This window comes from Genypterus blacodes, unplaced genomic scaffold (genome assembly GCF_046128005.1).
Source record: "Genypterus blacodes isolate CSIRO-AG114 ecotype Tasmania unplaced genomic scaffold, CSIRO-AGI_Gbla_v1 ptg000067l_1, whole genome shotgun sequence".
In the NCBI taxonomy this organism is placed as follows: Eukaryota; Metazoa; Chordata; class Actinopteri; order Ophidiiformes; family Ophidiidae; genus Genypterus; species Genypterus blacodes.
In genome coordinates, this window is record NW_027466879.1 from 15,473,110 (window position 1) to 15,493,918 (window position 20,809).

The 20,809-nt window shown below is 42.1% G+C and overlaps 1 protein-coding gene across 2 annotated transcripts; it reads right to left on the bottom strand.

The window, feature by feature from the left end:
- Nucleotides 1-16,118: 16,118 nt before the first annotated feature.
- isl2b (ISL LIM homeobox 2b) lies at nucleotides 16,119-20,607 on the bottom strand. 2 transcript variants are annotated; one of them, XM_076156195.1, is made up of 6 exons: nucleotides 20,550-20,607; nucleotides 20,054-20,243; nucleotides 19,449-19,711; nucleotides 17,770-18,053; nucleotides 16,979-17,146; nucleotides 16,119-16,235 (listed from the first exon to the last, which is right to left on the bottom strand). In XM_076156195.1, the coding sequence occupies exons 1-6, from the start codon at nucleotides 20,605-20,607 to the stop codon at nucleotides 16,119-16,121; spliced, it is 1,080 nt and encodes a 359-aa protein (XP_076012310.1). The 2 variants fall into 2 exon arrangements, with proteins under 2 accessions (XP_076012310.1, XP_076012309.1); XM_076156194.1 differs by having other exon boundaries at nucleotides 17,770-18,056.
- Nucleotides 20,608-20,809: the final 202 nt, after the last annotated feature.

The window sequence follows — 20,809 nt, forward strand, 5'->3', positions numbered from 1 at the left end:
ATTGTGAAAGGCATTCAACATCGTGCTTCCAAACTGTCATTAGGAAAGGACGTTTCCTCTGTGAGAATAAACGTGGCGTGACCTTTGACCCCAGTTAATCCATCATGGGGACAGACGAGGCAGGGCAGAGAGATAGCGCAGTGTTAGTGCAACGGCCTGTATGTGAAGTTTTTATGTATATACTTGGACACACAATTTGGAGGGGAACTTACACCAATGTTTGTGTGTTTTAATGTGCTCGGGATAAGAAACTAGTAAACAAAGATTTCACTTCACAACTTTCCTGTGTGAAGTTCTTATCCGGCCTTGGTTGAAAACTCCAGACTGGAGCTAAATAAATCACATATCAGAGTTTTAGAGTGATTATTCATCCTGAGCTCCTGTGACTCGGCTGATGTTTTATGTGTGGAGCTCAAACCTTGGGAGGAGACGAAGAGGTGGCAAAGTTTGACGGTGCAGTCTAACTCAGAAGGTGGCGGCGGCGGGTCAGTTTGCAGTAGTTCTTTCTTGTGTATATAAAGCTGTTCTGACCAAGGCTGACTAATCATCGTAAAGATAAAAGTAAACACCTCTCAAGTTAGCACCGTCCACTGTGCATTAAATCAGGATATAGATAAGAGTATGAGGAGTGGACTGAATGCTGGCATGGAGGAAAACGAAATGTTATGGTGTCTTGATAAGAACATTTCTGACAGGTCAGTGTGTGCTTAAGGCACTAAATATCGGCTCAAATATAAAGGGAAAATAGTATTTGGAAAGATTTGCTTCTCTTGGTTGTTAACAGAAATATTATCCAGGATTTTTTGAATGATTTATTAGTAAGATGGGGCATTTTTCAACATTTTTAGCAATTTCATCTAGAATAACCATAATCTCAGTAAGGCTCAATAAGGCTTTTTAGTGGGACAGGTGGACTCAAACTTGTTTCCTTTGGAAACTACGACTCAGGACCTCCATACCCTTTTGTTTTTACAATTATGTCATTCCACAAATATTCTGCATGATAGAATAAGAGAATAAAAGAGACGATGAATGCCACAGAGAACAAAATGTTTTGGTGCAGGTCCCCAACCGTCATAAACATGCTTAGTAAGTGGTTAATACTCCTGCTGTTGCCCAGTGCAGTCCTACAGCAGCTTTATCCTATTTTCTCCTCTAATTAACTGCTGACATTCTCCTGTGGCTCCGTGTTCTTGGCCCTGGCTCCTATTTTCAGCTAAACACAGAAAAGAGGAAACTGAATTTGAGCCACTTAACGTCAGCGTCCCAAAGCAATGGCATCGTTTTTTAACTCTGGCCTGCGCTCTCTACAATGTAACCACAACAAGAGTTCCATTTGAAAGCCAATGTGTTATGCAGTTCAGAGTCAATCAAAACTGTGGCGCAGCGGAAGAGGCGTAAACCCCAGTTCAGAGCATAGCACGGCTTTGTTTGAAGGACTAAGATTAGGATTACATCCAAAAGTTGTTTGACGATACATGATACATGATACATATGTGTGTTGTAGATAATAGAGGAAAGGAAGAGATAGCAGGGGTGTTATCAACATTATTCTGCATTATCCTGGTTATGCATTGTGTCATGTGTCAGTTTACATGTCCCTAAATCCTCACTCAGATTTACTCCCAGTTTAATCTGCGATGCTCCTGACCCACTGCTGCTCCGTCACCCTGACATGTTTAACAAATACTGTCTGGCCAGGGCAGGATATACCACGGTGTTACAGAGGTGTTGCTGTCTGTCTGCACAGAATGTGATGGATTATGTATGATTCAAGTGAATCAAACTCTTTCAGTGCTCTTTTCCCATCGCAATTCTTCAAAGTGACACCCCTGTGGTTTTGCCTCCTGCAAGGTGACCCCTGGGAATAAACACACAGAAGAAAGCACCTAAACAACATGGCTTTTTCTTGGTTAAAGTGATCATCCTAACTTGTCTTTTAACAATTTAACAAAATCTTTCTTCCACATTTTTGTTGTATAAGTCATTTGTCTGATTATTTGTTGTCACACACATGTCGCCATTTAGTGTTTCAAAGGCTACTCCAGCCCAGTAGGTGTCAGTAGATAAATTAGTTTTTACTCTGCAGCCCACAGATGATTTTATAGAGGAAGAAGAGAATTTTGGGGATAAAAAACATGGCACGAAAGGAAAGATAAAAAATTAGATCAGGTCATTCACTCCAAGAAAGCATAAAGGTATCTAAAGAAAGATTAAACATAAACTACTCCTTCACCCCAAATCTGTAGGCCGACGCTGATGGGAGCTACAGAAACCACTGTTCATGTTGATTTGATGAGCTTGTTCGCCAACCTGCTGTTATTACCTTCAACTCATCAACTAATATGTCAGCCATGAGATGAAAAAATTCACCATCATGATTAATTAAATTTTATTGAATGTATTCTACTGTTGTCTTATCAGTTTTTTCCCCGTCCCATCACTCCTCAGCCCCTGGGCCTTATAGAGTGTTGGGGCAGGGGGCAGTGGGCTCTCACTCGTCACAAAAGGAACAAAACATGGCTCTGTAAATATTTCAGTGACTTCAGCACCTCGGGCCGGGTCTTGCTGCTGCTCGCTGTCTGCTGGTCCTCACTGAGCCATTGTGTGGCCCATGGCTGGCTAGTTTGTGCCGTGCTGCTGGACCCGGCTGCTCTGTTATGGGGAGGCAGCAGAGCCTACATGCATGCAAGAGCAGAGGGGATGATTAGCATCTAAGTAGCTGCCAGGCGTGCAATGTACATCACTTACGTCTGCTAACTGTTGAGTGAGAATCTAGCCTGTATAGTGTTCTAGAGTTGCATTTCTGACCAACAAGACCACATTTGAAATAATATACTAGACTACTGAGTAAGAAACTACTATAATAAACACGTTTTTCCTTCTTTCTGGTTCTGCTGAAGATTCATTTAAAACTATTTGCCACTGAATCAGTACCGTCGTATCTTCACATTAGTGGTTCTTGCATGTTTCTGCCCAATTTGTGCACCTGTCCTAGCATCTACTTTATATAGTCCTTTTCAAATTGAGATTGATAGCTACAATTTCAAAGCATTGCCAATGTCAAATTCAGCTGAATTGCACGTAACTATCCTGCAAACAGTGATGAAGGAAACCATTTTTGGCTCATAATGAAGTCTGTTATTATCAACTGAGTAAATTCAAAACTGATGAAATTATGGACAGGCGTCTTTTGAGGGAAGTTGCTGATGTACGCAGACATAGTAAGAGGTCTGAGATTATAATTGGACTAATATATGTGAATGGTGTTTTAGGATGGATTTGCCCTTGATATCAGCCATGTCCCTTGGTGTTTCCCTCGCGAGTCTTCGGGGAGTACTTTCCAATAAGAGTAATGTCTCCCCTGTGCACAGCCACCATTCAACAATTTACGGGCAGATTACAGATTCTAATAAAATTTTTGCAGCCCTAATTAAAGAATCTGCTCCCCGTTTTATGATAGTTCAGTCCTCCTCCACCACTTCTATCCAATTTAATTATTCTGATGTAGTAATTAGCATGAGCCAGCCATTGTTTGCCTCATTTGCATATTATATTGGATAATTGAATGAGAGTGGCTGATGATTAAATTAGAGTGAATGACAGATGATTCGGCTCGCGGTGTGGAAAAGTTAACAAAACGAGCAGGCTGGGAATAGGACATGTACCCTCTGAATATTTATATGTTCCAACATGTTCACCCAACAGACGGTCTCCACCCAAAATGTGCTTCTTGTATGGACGCTAACATAGAGGATGCTGTTTCTTCACCTTTGGCTGCTCTTCAGCCATTACTACTGTATATAAGCTGGCATGGAGGGAATGTTGTGGTGGTCGCGCTTAAAAGAAATGCTTTTTTGACTGTTGTAAATGTGTTACTCCATCATCAAGGCAACACATTTATAGAATGATAAGACAAATGAGACTAGTGTGGGGAAATTCATTTCCAAGCACTTCCAATGTAAACACAGACTCCTGGTGCCTGCCTGCCTGCCTGCCTGACACATTATGGACAGGCTGGACTTTGCTGCATGAAAGCCGCCATAGCAAAAGATTGAACCTATTTTATTTTAAATAAAGTTTTAAATTAATGTCACTGGTGTTATTATTTATTTAATTATTAGTAATGTTGTGTATTCATTTATTGTTTTTCACTTTAAAGTTAAAAGTTATATACCTTAAGTCAAATATCATCATTGTTCTGATTTTTGGTTAAATTTTGAAGTCATTTCTGTTTTATTTGCTTCATTATTTAATTTGTCATAACCTCGATGTTTTGAGCGGTCCTGCTTCTCTTATTGCATCCTCGATCCATCCGCAGGCCCTGGAATGTTTCCATGCAAGGTTCGGGCAGAATAAATGTTTAGAGGGAATATTTGGAACAGCTTTAGCCTTTCACATGCTAATGTAAGCACTGGCGGCACAAGAAAGCTGGCTTGACCCAGGGGCCACACGGTGACACAGTCTGCTGATTCAGTGCCGGCAGCTCTGGCTTTGTTTATGTGTGTGCACGAGAAATAATGCACGTCATAAAAAGGAGAACTTTGAAGGGGAACCACTACCCCAGATGATGAATGCCCCTTGCTCTTAGGATATAAATAACTCTTCCCAATAGTACAAAAGCCATCTCAGAAGTGACTTATACGCCGTCATATGTACAATAACATTGGGCCATGTTTACACCACTGCTGTTCCTCACACAACTACACGTTGGATCATCCTCCAGGAATTTTGGAGCATGGTTTCTGACACATATATCATCATTTAATTGGTATATTTTAAACTATGTCACTTATTAGTCAGGGGAAGTCTGGCTTGTATCATCAAATAAAATACATATCCACGTCTCTTTTGTTCTGGTTCATACAGCAGTTCATATAAAGTATAAACCATGCTCCATTGATTTTCAAACACAATTTGCATGTAAAACTTGTGTTTGTCTTGGTACCTTGTAAAATGTCCTCTGTTCTCTGTGTGATAGTACACATCAATACACAAAGTGCCGTCTCATTGTCTGCCCGGAGTCATTTCAGAGAGGCGGAGGAATTTACACAGTCCCAGGGTCTGTCAGTAGGTGGTATAGGAAACTGTTAAGATAAGTCCCTACAGCAGCTTAAGTCCAGCTTCCTTTTCACAAGAGGTTTCGGCTTCTCTCAGATCTCCCAGATACAGCCGTGCCCTTGCTCTTATCAGAAACACGACCGTGGCCTCTTCCAGCTTATGCTCCAAGAGAAAGATGGAGATCTGTGTGTGTGTGTGCGTGTGTGTGTTGGGGGGGGGGGGGGGGGGGGGGCGTACAATTTATAAGCCATATATTATATTGGTTTATTATTTCCTGCATGATAAGAACTTATCATCATGTACACAGCTGTGCCATATCTCGTCAATATTCATCCCACACGTGCACCCACACACAGATTTTACACTTCCCTTATCTTTATGTCTTTAACTTTGTGTTTTGGAGAGTTGAGCGACTTTGTCTGCTCCAAGAAACCTTGTGTGTTATGTAAGAGGAGGCACGTAAATAAACACATACAATGAAGTATGTAAATGATGCTTCCTCAAATGTTCAAATGTTTGATGCTGAAACTGATTCAAAAAAAATTTTTACGCACAAGAAGCTGTGGCTTACTTAACAACAGATGTACATAAAGTTGTCCAATTTACCACATCAACAAATATGAAACCTGTAAGCCTAAAAGTCTAAAACATAAAGTCACAATTTTCTCTTGAACATTCACATGGGTTTCCATTAATGCTATATTCATTCATTCTTGGCTTTGTTCACAGGAAGTGATTTATTCCTATGGAGGAATTTTGATGGGCAGCAATGGAAATTTTTAAACTCTGGACTACAGACTTTCAACTTAACAGGATGTTGACTTCAAAGTGTTACACTATAACATTTAAAACACTGATTTACATCAGTTTGCTAGCTAGCAAACTATGAAACGAGATATTGAGCATGCTAGCAGCTGAGCTAGCATTGTAGTTGGCAATCTGTTAGCTCTCCGCTTCGTGGGCAGGTAAAGCAGACACAATTCTCACACAGCTCCAGTGAAGCTAATGCAGCCTTGGCACAGTTCACACGTATCGTAGGTGTCCACGTGGGAGCGTTTGTAAACTCAAGGACACAGCTGCAGTTTGGGTGTTGTGTTTGCTATACTACAGGAGCTAAATGTAGCTGTGTGGGAAAGATAAAATGTAGCTAAGGGCTAGCGCTTATGCTACACAGTGTGGCGGCAGGATTACACAGGCACGGTCACTCGCTGTGCGAGGTGCTCTCTCCATGTAACATACGAGAAAAAAGAAGAAACTTTTGGCCCATTTGTCTTTATCGAGTGGCTCTTCAGTGCCACTCTTATCCTCTGAAATCTCTTTCAAGAAATTGCGTAGGGACAGTTTAATGCAAGCTGACAGGAGCAGCCAAGACATTACTGGCCTGCACTTTGCAGCGAGTGCCACTGCCACTGCCACTGTCCAAACCACACGCCCTGCCTGGCTATCTGGTTTTACTTTAAGTCTTTCCTGCAGCGAGCACTTGACGAAGGACAATTTGTTTGGATGTTTAATGCCGCGGCACCGGCTGGTGGAGGATTATATGAGATGGCCCAGTGATTTGTGGCGGCTGGTATTCGGTTGGAGTAAGTATGTGTGCGCGTGAGAGTGTGTGAGTGGTAATGTGTGCATGCATCTTTCTATCAGTCTTGGCCTTTGTTTGAGGGTTTCTGAGCGCGGGTGTGTGTGTGTGTGTGTGCGTGTGTGTGTGTGTGTGTGTGTGTGTATGTGTGTGTGTGTGTGTGTGTGTGTTCAGGTCCAGCTCCTTGCTCTTACAGACACGATCTGTCTTCCGTCCTCTCCCTCTGAATCCTTACATTTATGACATCAGTGTTCCTGAAGGTGGCCACTTGACTCTTCCTTTGCTGCATTAATAATCTTGGAATTTCATAGTTTGGTGATTTATGAAAGTCTTCTCCTACCTTTATATGTTCTGGCAGTCAGGAGAAACACTGGCGTCTCCTGTGAAGCTTCACACTCTGAAAACTCAACTTCAAGCAAATGCTACTGTGAGGAGTTCCAGATCTCACACGGACAGACATGTGGACAAGATGCATTCACTAAAACATAAGCAAATGAATGCATAGAAAGAAAATGGCAAGTTCTCCCTATTTCTGTTACACAATGCATCAAAATGCAGACACTCAATCTTTTGGTGGAAGCAGTGTCACTATAATGTAGCTTAGCTCCTGGCGTTATTTATCTTTATTTCATTTTCAAACAGAAAGAACAGGTTATAAATAAATACACGCCACATCCTTCCCAGTGACCCCACAGACTCCATCCCATGACTTTGGCTCACAACCTCTGTTACAAAATCTCATGTGTATTCCTTTTCAGTATTCCCTTTGAAAGTTTGCCCCATCCTTGGGATGATGAACCTCTGTGTACTTTCATCCTCGTGAGAGCAAAGAGATCACCAGTTACGTCTCAAATGTTGTCCAAAACATCTTGCGACAGCCCCTCATTTGATCCATCCAGGGCCCTTTGAACGCTGCTGTAGAACACTGTCCTGAAGGGCTTCAACCTCAGATGATAAAAAAAGTGAATTATTGGTTTGTTTATCATGCTCTTAAAACCTAAAGTGCATTATTAAACAGAGAGCACATTAAAAGGGGAGTATTGTTAAAAGTGTTTTAAAAATCTTGTAAATCCCAGTAATTTATGTCACAGTGGTCGTGGAGACTCACCCTGGCCCTCTGGCTTCAATTTAGCTTAGGCTCTGCTTTGTGCGTCTGTACCTGTGATGCTGCCTGTTTCCCAGACACACTTTGACCGGTGTGACCCCACCGTAGGGCAGTGTCGCCCCCCGACTTTAGAAACCTGAGTTAGTGAGCTGCCGGTTCAAAGCCAATTTGAGATATCTGGATCAAGGAGGTGGAACTGCGATAGTTTGTCTTCCTGCAACAGCTGTGGTTGATGCGCCTTTGAGCAAGGCACTAAAATTACCGCAATGATTTATTTTACAGTTTGCGAGTGTTTTTCATTTCCTTACCTCAGAAGTGCTAATGCTTGAAAGAGCTGTGCGTGTGTGTGAGCTCATTAGGCCAGGTTGATACTTGACTTTCAGATGCAATATGAGGAAATGTACACCAATTAAGAGGTTTACATGGCGGGCTAAAGAGACGTACAATAACAAACTCAAGGTCGGCTTCAGATATATACATGACGTCAGAAAACGTGCGTTATTGCCTTGATTGGTGTCCAGTAAAAGTTTTAAAGTGCAAGTGAGTGACAATCAACGAGTTTCGCCTTTTCTGCCAAAAGGAAAAGCAGCTGAGATGGTATGTGAGGCATTCAGGGACTGCGCTGGAATAGCTTCTTCTCATGACTGTCGCTTCGCTTCTGACACAGCAATTCTACATTACTGCCCCTTTTTGTATTCTCGTAGGTACTGCACTATGAAGTACCTGAGGTTGTGTACAACAAACAAAGATTCGAACAAATACAGGATAAATGTAGTGGCCAGCCACCATATGAGTCATTAACAGTAATGAGCCTGGGTTTGATCCACAGGTTTATGATTGGATAATGACCATTGTCGTGTATAAACCCAACATCTCCTCTTCCTTTATTTTTCCTCTGATCTAACTACACACTGACAAAACATCCCAGAGCCTGAATAAGAGTCACGCCAGATTGGAGATTATACAGCACCCATGAGCAGCACGTCGTGGCCGGGTGCCGGGTGCTGGGACCAGAGACCTGCTCTAGCCTCTGGGGACTCCCTGGCAGAGGCAACAATGGGTCAGATCCCAGCTTTGTGTTGTTGCCCTCCTTAATCAAACTAGCCAGAGGAGTGATTGGATTTTAATATTGCTGGGCCCACCATAATGGTGTGATGGACGGGGCCTGGTGAATTGGAGCAAGATGTCAGCCCTCGGAGGCCTCCATTAATGATATTGCTTCATTTCTTAAAGTGGCAGGAACGCCTTGGGAGCAGAGGATGGCTGCAGTTGCCAGGCAGAGCCCCTCCCCCTCTCCCTTGTTTCACTCTTTCTCTCTCATTTTTCCTCTTTATCTCTCCCTGTGTCCTTAGGTGCTGTGGATGCTTTCTGTGTGTGTGCCCTCCCAGCTGCTCCGTCCTCGAACACATGTAACGATTTTCATTTTATTTTTGTGCGTATAGCCCACTTTTATATTTGAAGTAAGCGATAACAGATGACAAGATGTCCTTATTCAGCAAATGAAAACAGGCAAGACAGAGGCAAAGAACACCAATGCATTATCTTCCATAGGAGGACAGTTTGTCATTGCACTTTTACAAATCGCACTTACCAACGAGAAAATTGTGTCCAAACCATGTTATCTACATTTTAAGTGTGTTTTTACTCTAAATGATGGTATGATCTGTTTCACCTGTAACACAGAACATCATTGCTAACTGATTTACCTTGCACATGTATTTAGAACAGCTGTTACTATTAACTGGAATTTGAGGTGTTGTGGTGTAGATTTTTAAAAGACACCAACCAGCCAATCAGAAGTACATTTTTATCACACACCTATCATATACATAAACTAACCTTCATACATGTATAAAGGATTCTGTGCTTTGCAGGTTGTCAAGGTGCAATACCCGCAAAAAGTGTGCGGGGCAGTAACCTCAATTTAGTCACGTAAACAACACAGCCACAGTGATAACGCTGAAATTTCTTCGCTTTTCTGTACCTTTCGCTTTTCTACACTTTAACGTTTACGCCACGGAACAAAAAGCAGTTTCATAGTTTTGGCGCAAACGGGGGAATCGTATACGTGGCGTTAACGTCAACCATAAACCTGAGCATACTAATACATACATATAAATATATAAATATATATATATATATATAGATATAAACATATTACCATACATAACAGCCATCGATACAAACTGAAAGTGTTCCCACACAGAGATGTCTTTCAGGGAAAGACAGTGTTTCCCTTTGACAGCAGCCGTATATCAACAGCATTTACATCTCAGTTTCTGCCCCGTGTGCTATAATTAAAGCTAGTTTCGGTTGCATTCCAACTCACAAATCACAAGGTTAATTGAAGTTTAGTACTAAATCTAAAACACAAAGACTTCCTGAAAACATACTTGAACTCCTGAACTGACATGGATATGACCCTGATAAATGACAGCGTGTCTCTCTGGAACCTTTTGATGCGTTTGTCATCTTCAGTGACTCATGCCGGCTTCCTCATTGTTTGGTCCCAATCACACATGTTTGTCCCGCTGGTTTGGCTAATGACAGTTCGGTCTTGTCAAAGGGCTGACCGCCACAGGTGAACCCTCATTGTGTTTTATAGGGAGTTATTGTCGAGTGGGACGGCTCCAACCTTCCTCTCTCCTCTTAATGGGCGTTGGTGTGTTGTTTTTGCGGCAGATTTATGTGTGGGTTGGGCGGCGTGATTTACGGAGCTCTGACACTGTCTCAGCAGTGGGACCAGAGCGACTGATAGTGGCTCTCTGTGTGTGTTCCAGGTGAGACTGAGGTCTGGTCACCAGTGCTACACACTCACACACACATGCACTTACATGTGTGCATGTCACATATTGGCACATATGCATTCTGCTGTTGGTGCAGGTTCACCCAAAGTGCAGTAGGATGTCAGTGAACGTCTCACTATCCTACAGTTGGAGTCTATACTGCATAATTCCTGTTAAGCATCCATTAAATCAAGAATCGCTTCAAACGCATTGCTTCTTTTTGCTCAAAGGTGTAACTCCAGCTAATAAATGAAATAACTAGATAAGCTGTCGCCTTTAAAAATAAAAGATGACGGCTGCAATATGTCAAAACAACACATAAAGCAAAATCAATATTCGTTTGTTTTAATGCGGCTTTCTAAAATATTTCCTTTCCCGTCGGCCTGTGTGCTTTTAAAAGTTTAAAGGATAATATGTGGATATTTACTCATTGTGTCAGTTTCCCATAAAAGCAGCATTCATTCCCCTGTGGATCGATACTGTACACAAGAAGCTGGGTACTACACAGAGATGTTGATGCTGCCCTTTCATTATCAGTGTAACCTAAGAGTGGAGATGATTAAATTCTTGTCACTTGATGTTAAATTGGCCATTACCCATCCAAGATAAATTGGCCCTTGTATATCACATGAAAAAGACCTGAAAAGACGGGGAGACACAATGAAAACGCAAACACTTACACACAGGAGACGCAGACAAATACAGTACAATAGGATAAAGAGATGTTGGCTTCATATGAAGCTTCAGATTTCAGACCAATTTCTCTGTTTCTCAATCCGGAAGACTTTTTTTGTAAATTTCTCTCTATTATGGTATAATCTGGCTCAAAACATGAACACCCTCTGTCCACTCATTGTTTCTTCTCCTCCTGTGTGTGACACTTCCTCTCCTCTTCCTCCCTCCTTTTTCAGCACAAAAAAGCTCTGAGTCTCTGCATTAACTCAGCCTGTCAGAAATCTTCCCTGGAGACTTTGAACGTGAAGGCAGCTCCACTGCTGGTGGCCCTCAGTGGTGGAGCAAGGTCACAATGGACCTGAGTGTCAACACACACACACACACACACACACACACACACACACACACACACACACACACACACACACGCCTGTCAATGTCAGTAATTTAATAGTCTAAAGACAATATATTCTCATTCAGAAAGAGGGATTGTAAGCAGAAGTGCTTAGACCGACGTACAGCCAATGGAACATAATGTTAAAAAACTTGTGATGCATGTATGTTGATGGGACAGCAACACAGAAATTATTAAAAACATCAATCAGGCCACAGGATGCAGTTAAAGGATATAGGTCCACAGGAAGATTGTGTGTGTGTGTGTGTGTGTGTCTGTGTGTCTGTGTGTGTCTGTGTGTCTGTGTGTGTCTGTGTGTCTGTGTGTGTGTGTGTGATCAGAGAGAGAGAGGGAGAAAGAGAGAGAGAGAGTGGGAGAGAGGATGGTGCCTTAAAATAAGAAATTCATGACTATGCTTTCTCCATGATGAAGATGTAAACTTGATTCCATATTTTGCGAAAAAGAACTGCTTCAAAATTAAATGTAGGCTCTCACCTTTAAATGCAATAATAATAATAATAATAATAATAATAATAATAATAATAATATTAATAATAATAATAATCGTACTAATAATAATAATAATAATGAAGAAAGCATAGCAGTTTCCCCATTGAAAATAAATTACAAAATTCATTGCATCACCATAGTTTTCAAAGTTCTAATGTTCAATACAGAACTCATTTGAGATAAATAAATATTTTGATGTTCTCACTGCATTATTTTTCTGATTTCCGAGTTTTAAAGTGAAACTTGCTCAGTTTTACTGTTGCACTGCTCACATCAGAGATCAGAGCTGTTGCTTCTGCGTTTCTGTATGCTGGAAGCATTGGGGTTCATTCCTCTCGGAATTAGAAGATTAGTTATTTCCTATCTCTTTATTCCATAGAATTAAAATTCATTCAAAAACCATTTAACAGACTTTTAGGTTTTCACTTCATTTGGTTGAAGGTTCTGTTGCAGACCCTCATATTTTGGCAGTGACCCTTGTGTAGCTCTACAGCTCATTGTGAGCATTAACTGACTGTGTGTGTGTGTGTGTGTGTGTGTGTGTGTGTGTGTGTGTGTGTGTGTGTGTGTGTGTGTGTGTGTGTGTGTGTGTGTGTGTGTGTGTTTACTCGTACTTAATGGACAGTGGACGGTGGTGGATGATGCTCTGTGTTGTCTTGGAAACATCAGCATTAATGGTCGTTTGGTAGAGATGAGAAGCAGCATTATTTCCTCAGTTTGTGGGCTCAGGCTGCTTTTGACAGGAAGATGTAATCAGAGCATAACTACAAAAACTGCATAGTCACAGTAGCTTTACACCTTTGGGGTTTAACTTCTCTCCAGGGGCATTGATGCTAAGTGAGTGTAAACCTCTGCATCAGGGCCCAGGGACACTCAGGAGAATCTGCTAAAAACCTCTACAACACTGACTGTCACATCAGTTTCACAGGTATGTGGCTGTGTAATGGCCTCTTAAAGCTGTGGGGACAAGGTGAATACACAAATAAAATATAATAAAATAAAGAACTGTGTGTGTGTGTGTGTGTGTGTGTGTGTGTGTGTGTGTGTGTGTGTGCGTGTGTGTATTTAATATTATTTAATATTTAATATAGCTCTGATTTGAAGATGCAGAGAGGAACAAAAGGCATGTCCTCCTCCTCCTCCCTATCCTCCTCCTTCTGCCTGTGACTCCTCACTTGCTTGTGTGTGACTTCCACCAATTAGAGAATCACATCACACCTTTAAATGGACTGCGCCTCTTAATCATTAATGATACGGTGTCATTCCTTCTGACGGGAGTCCTGTTGCACTGACGCAACCTGACACACACACACACACAGGAGCTGCCACAGTTTGGAGTTAATTAGAAATAATATGGCAGAAGCTGGAGTGGAGCCTTTGTAAAGAAATGTTTGCATTACGTTTAGGCGTATGTGTGTGTGAGTGCGTGTGTGTGTGTGTGTGTGTGTGTGTGTGTGTGTGTGTGTGTGTGTGTGTGTGTGTGTGTGTGTGTGTGTGTGTGTGTGTGCAGGGATCACCGTTGTTTATTTTGGTTGGTGTTTCTCACATTGAGGGGACACACCCATGATTGATAGAGAATCTGGCGGGATCTTCAGCCTACACGTGGATTAAAGGCGGCAGTGATCTTTGCTTTACTAAAGCAGCGAAATCAAATCACACACAAACAAATGCCTGTGAAAAGCAACACCCCGAATCATTATAGCTGGTTGATCAGTGGACATGAATATGACATATTGGTGAATAACGCCTGTTTCTCAATTTGTGAAATGTTCGAACCTGTGTTAAAAAAAGAAAAAAAGAAACTTAATTATTTTTTAAATGATAATCTGTAGAAAAACGGATTATTTTAGCTCTATATTTTCTTTTACACTGCAGAAAACCTGATTGTAATTCCACTTTGTGCATTTTTTTTTCAACACCAGCTATCGAAATCAATAATTACAATAACAATGTCAGTTTCCGGTTCCGGTTCCGCTTAATTCTGATGGGAGCATTTCGGAATGAACGCGACATGCATGTGGGATGTGAACCCTCTCGGTCACATACTGTGGTCCTGTAATGGTTTTCTGTGAGAGGAGAGTTACAGTAACAGGCCTGCATTCTTCTCCATAAACGCCATTGTTATTCCTCGGTTATCTCTCTTATCTTAATCTGCTCGGATTGTTTACTGATCGCATTTGAAATAGCTCAATTACGAATCTATCATCTGTCTTTTGTTATTTAAACTCCCCATTAAAGCTCTGTTAGTGCGAATAACATGATACTCCGACATTTCATTGGGAAATAACCCGGTATTAAATGTGAATTTTGAGCTATTTCAGTTTTTCAGAGCAGTAACTGTAATCCGATTTAAAATAATATAACGCAGATGTTTTGCTTCATTTTGTCTTTTTTTCTGTTCTACATTCTTCAATCCAAACATGCACTGGAACCAGGTCACATTATATATCCTAATAAATTCAATTATCAACAAAATGACCATGATTTCTGGATACAATAACAAAGAATCTGTGCTAAAATTATGAATGATGAATATTACTAACCTTCAATCTGAATATTATTTATATAAAAACGAATAGAAACACTGAGTGAATCCGCACTGAAGAACGCGATTCACTGAGGAAAATAGACCGAGCAGGACTATAGTGACCCTTTACGAGCTGCTCAAACATACACGGGGATTTGGGTGCGGAGTGTGTGTGTGTGTGCGGAGTGTGCATTTGTGTCTGTGTGTGTGGTGGGGGGTTAGTTTGTTGTGGCTTCAGTCAGTGTATCGCTTGCAGGTGATGCCAAGACTAGATAAGAGGTCGCCGATCCCTGCGCGCTGTCTAGACCAGGTTGTGTGACTCAACCAGAGAAACTGGACTGAGCACAATTTACAGCAGATTTTTGCCCCCGAGATAGTAAATGACCACCGGCCTGTTCCTGCTACAGGGGGCGGAGGGGGGCAGCGTGAGATGGTTAGGGACGATAAGCATGCAAGAGCCTTCAGCTCGGCTTTGGGCTCAGGTGAACTGGACAAACAGCGTGTCCAAGGCTGCAGCGCGCCACATGTTTGCTCCAAGGAATGAATGTTGTCAAACGTTGTGGTGGATCAACAACGGAACAGTCAGTTTAACTGTCAACAAACGCAACAGCTAACTAACCAATCACCCCTCCTTATAATCAATGACCTCTAACTCCGCATACAAAGATTCTCCACCAACACACTTGCATGTATTCAGCTTTTTTTTTTTATTATTGTTTTCTCAGTTAATAATCCCTTTACGAATCGCTTTTTTTCTAACAATAAATAATATAACAATAATTTACTTTTTTTGTTCGAGAAGCTCAAACAATCTATAATCCTGCTCATGAGATAAAATATTTTACAACACGAATAATTTTTTTGCAGATATCATGCTCCGCGTTCCTTAAGACAAAGACACTGTAGTCAAACTGGACTCGACAAACGCAATAAATGTATCAAAAAATCTCGCATGTTCGAAGAAACAAGACACAATATGAGCACAATGAAAATCGCAGAATGTCCGCCGGGGGGGTCTGGGGGGGGGGGGGGGGGGGGGGGGGGGTCGATGTGGGGAAAATGGTTTCCGGTTGTGTTGTAGTATATCCACCAGGAGCAACTTCCGGTCATCCTCTGTGTCCATCACAACTCATGCAACAACTGCTCGGCGTCTCTCTCCCTCTCTCTCTCTCTCTCTGTGTCTTTGTATGATGTCACCGCGTCTCCCAAAAATACCGGAGTCACTCGGTGTCACTCGGCGGCTCCTCCGTTTCTCCGTACACACACACACACTCCTTGTCTGCAGTTTCGGGTGATGTGATGAGCTGCTCACATGCAGGGGGGGTCTAGAGGGACGAAGGGGGGCTAGGGAGGGGTCCGGGATCATGCTGCTTGTCCTCTTTTTTTGCAGGGTGGGTGGTTTCAGGGGGTGATGGTGCGGCGGGAGGGGAGGGGAGGTGGGGCAGGGGGGCGACGACTCTTCTGAGGTTCCCCCTTGAGTCTCACGTCTCCACCGGGCTGGGCACCATACTGTTGGGGGTGTCCGGTAACTGTGAGGACAAAGAAGTCACGTCGCTGCCTGAGGAGTTCCCCAAAGAGCCCGACTCAGAGAAAGACACCTGGAGGGGGGGGCGACACACACACACAACGACACAATTCAACAACATGGAATGGACTTTTTATTTTGGTAATCATGCACTGTGAGCAGGGCCGGCCCCAGCATTTTAACGGCCCTATGCAGACCCTGGACCCCCTCAAAATGTAGTGTCCAAACATATCACATATAACTGATGTAAATGTAAATAAATAAATGTTTAACGTTACAGTGAGTTATTATGCAAGTTATTAGTTGATGATAGTATTTTACGACATTTAAGAAAAACATGTGCATTATTAAGTGTTAACATTGTTTACATCACAGCATCTTATTGCAAAATCACAGGCAATACTGCAATATATCTCAGGTTAACCAATGCCTGTGTATAAAAATAAATTGAGCGTTTGAATGCTTTAAAGTGAATAATCTACAGCATTTTCAATTCTAATATCATCGAAATCTGTTTTTAAATGACTAAACTATACCATGGGGCGGAGGGGGCTGATCATCATGGGGGCCCTATGCAGCTGTTATGGTGCTTAATATGTAGGGCCGGCACTGTTACCGTGTGTGAGAGAGAGAGATCTGCATGGATCTGTGTGTCTATCTGTCTCTCTATCTATGTGGCCTAATAGTGTGACAGTGCTGTATGTGTGTGGTGCCCACTTATTGTAAGTCGCTTTGGATAAAAGCGTCTGCTAAATGACCGTAATGTAATGTAATGTAATGTGTGTGTGTCGTGTCGGGTCCTGCACACACACACACCAGTTGTTGGAAGGCTGGCTGGTCCAGGTCACTCTGCAGGGCAAACTCACTCAGGGCCTTCCAGGGAGGCTGGTAGGTCTGCACCTCCACCGGGTTCCCCTGCACGGTGCTCTCGTGCCGGATGGGACTCCCGGCAACCAGAGGCGTCCCCGTGAGGCCCTGCAGGTTCTGAGAGACAACACAGAACACACCACTCTGTCAAGAACGCACACAAACACACACTCTACTACAGTAGAGCGTATGTTAATGATTGGTCATCAGATATTTCTCTTAAGTTGCAATTTGCAGCTTTTCCAAATGATCCCATGGGATGCAGAGAGAAGAAGGTGCAGGCCAAAGGTTTCTGCTGCAGAGGTTTGTTTCTATCATGCAACTGAAGCCAAAGCGGTTGATTCATTATTCATTGGCTTAAAGTTTGAATACAGAATAGCTCCAGAAACAATAAGAGGTGTAAATTAAGTACACATTCATATTAATAAAAGAATCCTGCAGGTATCAGAAACGCAAATATGAACAAGAATATACTATATCATAGAGAGAGAGAGAGAGAGAGAGAGAGAGAGAGAGAGAGAGAGAGAGAGAGAGAGAGAGAGAGAGAGAGAGAAAGAGAGATAGATAGATAGATAGATAGATAGATAGATAGATAGATAGATAGATAGATAGATAGATAGATAGATAGATAGATAGATAGATAGATAGATAGATAGATAGATAGATTGACAGATTGATAGATTTATATGTAAGGTTGATATATAAGGTAAGGAAGTGGGCAAACTTACAAAGATGCTTACAGTCTTATCACTGTGGTGCTGCTGCTGGAGCTGCTTCATGAGGATGGACTTCTTCTTGTCTTTGCACCGCTTGTTCTGGAACCAAACCCGGATCACTCTGGGGCTCAGGCCGGTCATCTCGACCAGCTGCTCCTTCATCAGCGCGTCCGGTCGCGGGTTAGCGTTGTAGCAGGTCCGCAACGTGTGGAGCTGTTTCTCGTTCAGCACCGTCCGCACCCGCGTCGTCTTCTCCGACTGTTTGTGGACGTGGTTCCGATGCGGAGCCTGCCGCACCGTCACCGGGTCTGCTGCGGGGGAGGAAGCGGGAGATATGCGTCTGTGAGTCGGGCTGGGGGAGGTTGAAACACTCGGTCCCGCCGGTGGTCGCCATCCGCCACTTTTTATTTATATTATTATCTTTCATCTGAGCTCGTAAATCAACTACGGAAAGCAGTTTGAGTTGCATCATTTCATTAAATTGGCTGATATTGTACCGTTGAGTACTTTTATCAATTTGGCCGGATTTGAGACTTTGAAGGTGAAATATCAGGCCTATAATAATATAATATTTATTTGAAACGATCTCGTGTGTTTTGTTTGTTGTTATAGATGTCAGAGCCCATATTCATCACATCCATATGGAGAATTATTTTCAACGCATAATTAGTCGATACTGCTAAGAAAGTGATATATTAGTTTATTATTAACCCGATTTTTATAATTAAAATGTCAAGGCTGCACTTTCCAGCTCTTTTCAGTCTTCCATTCCTGCATGTCCCCAGCCTTTATAATCCTTCATCTTTCGGTTACAAAATAGGAGAATATATTCCATCAGGTCGATCAGAAACACTGCAGAGTGAAGCCATGCTGAGCCCTGAGTGTGTGTGTGATTCCACTGCAGCCTCGATAATTCTGAAGTGTGTGTGAACATTATTTCCACACAGGTTTGTTTTCCTTGTGCTGGCAGGCGCCCTCAAGATGACACACACACACATACACACACACACACACACACACACACACACACACACACACACACACGCAAACACACACCCACACACACATTGCGACAGGCGACACACCAGATTATTCAGATAATGGTAACAAGCAGGTTAGTGCTAATGAGATCAATTATGAAATTAGTCTTAAGAAATCAGTAACACTATGATCTCGTTTCGAATTGATTTTGTTCAGGTAAAGTATGCACTTCAAATAATGTTTCACGTTTAAAATGTGTTTAATAATATTACTAAGTTATATTAACGTATTATCTAAAATTAGAGACGACTCTATATTATATATTTGCAGATATTTAAACGATTGGTTTTAATCCTAAACGACTTTATTCTCTCAAGCAGCATAATATCAAAGAACGATCAGAACAAAATGACGTCAATTTCTTTTGTCGATTAAATCAAGATATTTTCTACAAATGATAATAATAATAATAATAATAATAATAATAATAATAATAATAAAACAGATGTTAATAAACTCTACATTTATTTAACTGTAATCTTGAAATAAACAGAACAATCCCAATATTTTAAAGGATGTTTCGATGTTTTATAATAGTAATAATAATAATAATAATAATAATAATAATAATAATAATAATAATAATAATAATAACAACAACAATAATAATAATAATAATAATAATAATAATAATAATAATAATAATAATCCTGGTTCCTGACCTGCCAGGTGCAGCGGTCTGTTGGTGTGGATGTGTCCGGGGCTGATGGGGCTTCCTGCGGAGCTCCTCTCCAGCAGCAGGCTGTGGTCAGCCCGACACAGCAGCTCGTCGTCCCGCAGAGAGAACTCGTCCCCCGGCAGCAGCTGCCTGCTGCACACCGAGCAGCGGAAGCACTCGATGTGGTAAACGTTGTCCCGGGCTCTCATCACCAGGTCGCTGCTGCTGAAGCCCAGGTTGCATTTTGCGCATTTTATTCCAAACAGCCTGGAAGTTTGAAATGGAACAAATCGTTAGAAATGTACCACAGCAACAACAACAAAACAACAGTGTTTGCCTGATGCATGAGTTGGAATTTATAGTAACTTTTTTTTTGCCTAATTTCATGATTTAGCTCAATTTAAATCAATAATAAAGAAACATCTTACAGAAAAATTGTCTAAAAAAAAGAAGAAGTGCGCAGTTAATTTGAGATATGTTACCCCATTTTATTCTGCGTATTTATGGAGGTGTTTTATCTGACTTTCATAAATAATTTGCGTATAAATCAATTCTATCTCATCTCGTCTCATCGCTGCAGTCATCCACGTGTCACATTCGCGGTCATACCTCACATAATCTCTTTTGCAGTAAGTTTTCCCGTCTCGGACGAAGCAAGTGCAGGTTTCGTCCAGGTACTGGCTGCACTCGGCGCACTTGAGGCAGGCTGCGTGCCACTCCAGGTCCGGAGACACTCTCAGTATGTACTGGTCATGGATCTGACTTCCACATCCAACACACATCGCGAATCCTGGCTTCTCTGCAAAAGGAGTCACAGAAAATTACCGAAACGCCTTAAACGCATCATTTTTGCACTGAATTTGTCTTCTATTGATTTGCGGACTGGACAACTGTTGGTGTTATGTAACAGATTTTTAAATTCTTCTTCGCGTATAACTACATGAAACGACGATCTCGTCTTAAATACACGCAAAAACACGAAATAATCTATTTTATTTCATTACAAAATCGTATACCTACTGTATCGCTGCAAGTATCAGCAGTCTAAATACATCGCGCAGACCGTAATCCCAAACTCTAAAGCTGCCTGAGCGCTCACACTTACTTTTGGAATGATCCCCCATATCACCCAAGAAAGAAGAGTTGAAAATAATATCCACCATACAGGACGAGTGAGGGAGTGTGTTCGCTACGGGAAAGATGAGGCTGCTGGCTGGCTGGCCCCTCCGGCTGGCTCCCCCGATTACTTGTGTCTGTCCCGGACCGGAGGGGGGCCAAAGGATCCTGCAGGGTCCCACGCGCTGGCTTCTGACGTCATGACGTAAGAAAGCGTAGGGTATAGCCTCCGGATCGCCCCGCGTGCAG

Excerpts from the sequence above, each read along its gene's own strand:
- isl2b (XM_076156194.1), bottom strand. The coding sequence starts at position 20,607 with ATGGTGGATATTATTTTCAACTCTTCTTTCTTGGGTGATATGGGGGAT. Across the intron at positions 18,057-19,448 it reads CAGACCGCTGCACCTGGCAG|CAGACCCGGTGACGGTGCGG; the intron begins GTCAGGAACCAG and ends CCTCCCCCGCAG. Across the intron at positions 16,236-16,978 it reads AGCCAGCCTTCCAACAACTG|GTGTCTTTCTCTGAGTCGGG; the intron begins GTGTGTGTGTGT and ends CCCCCCCTCCAG.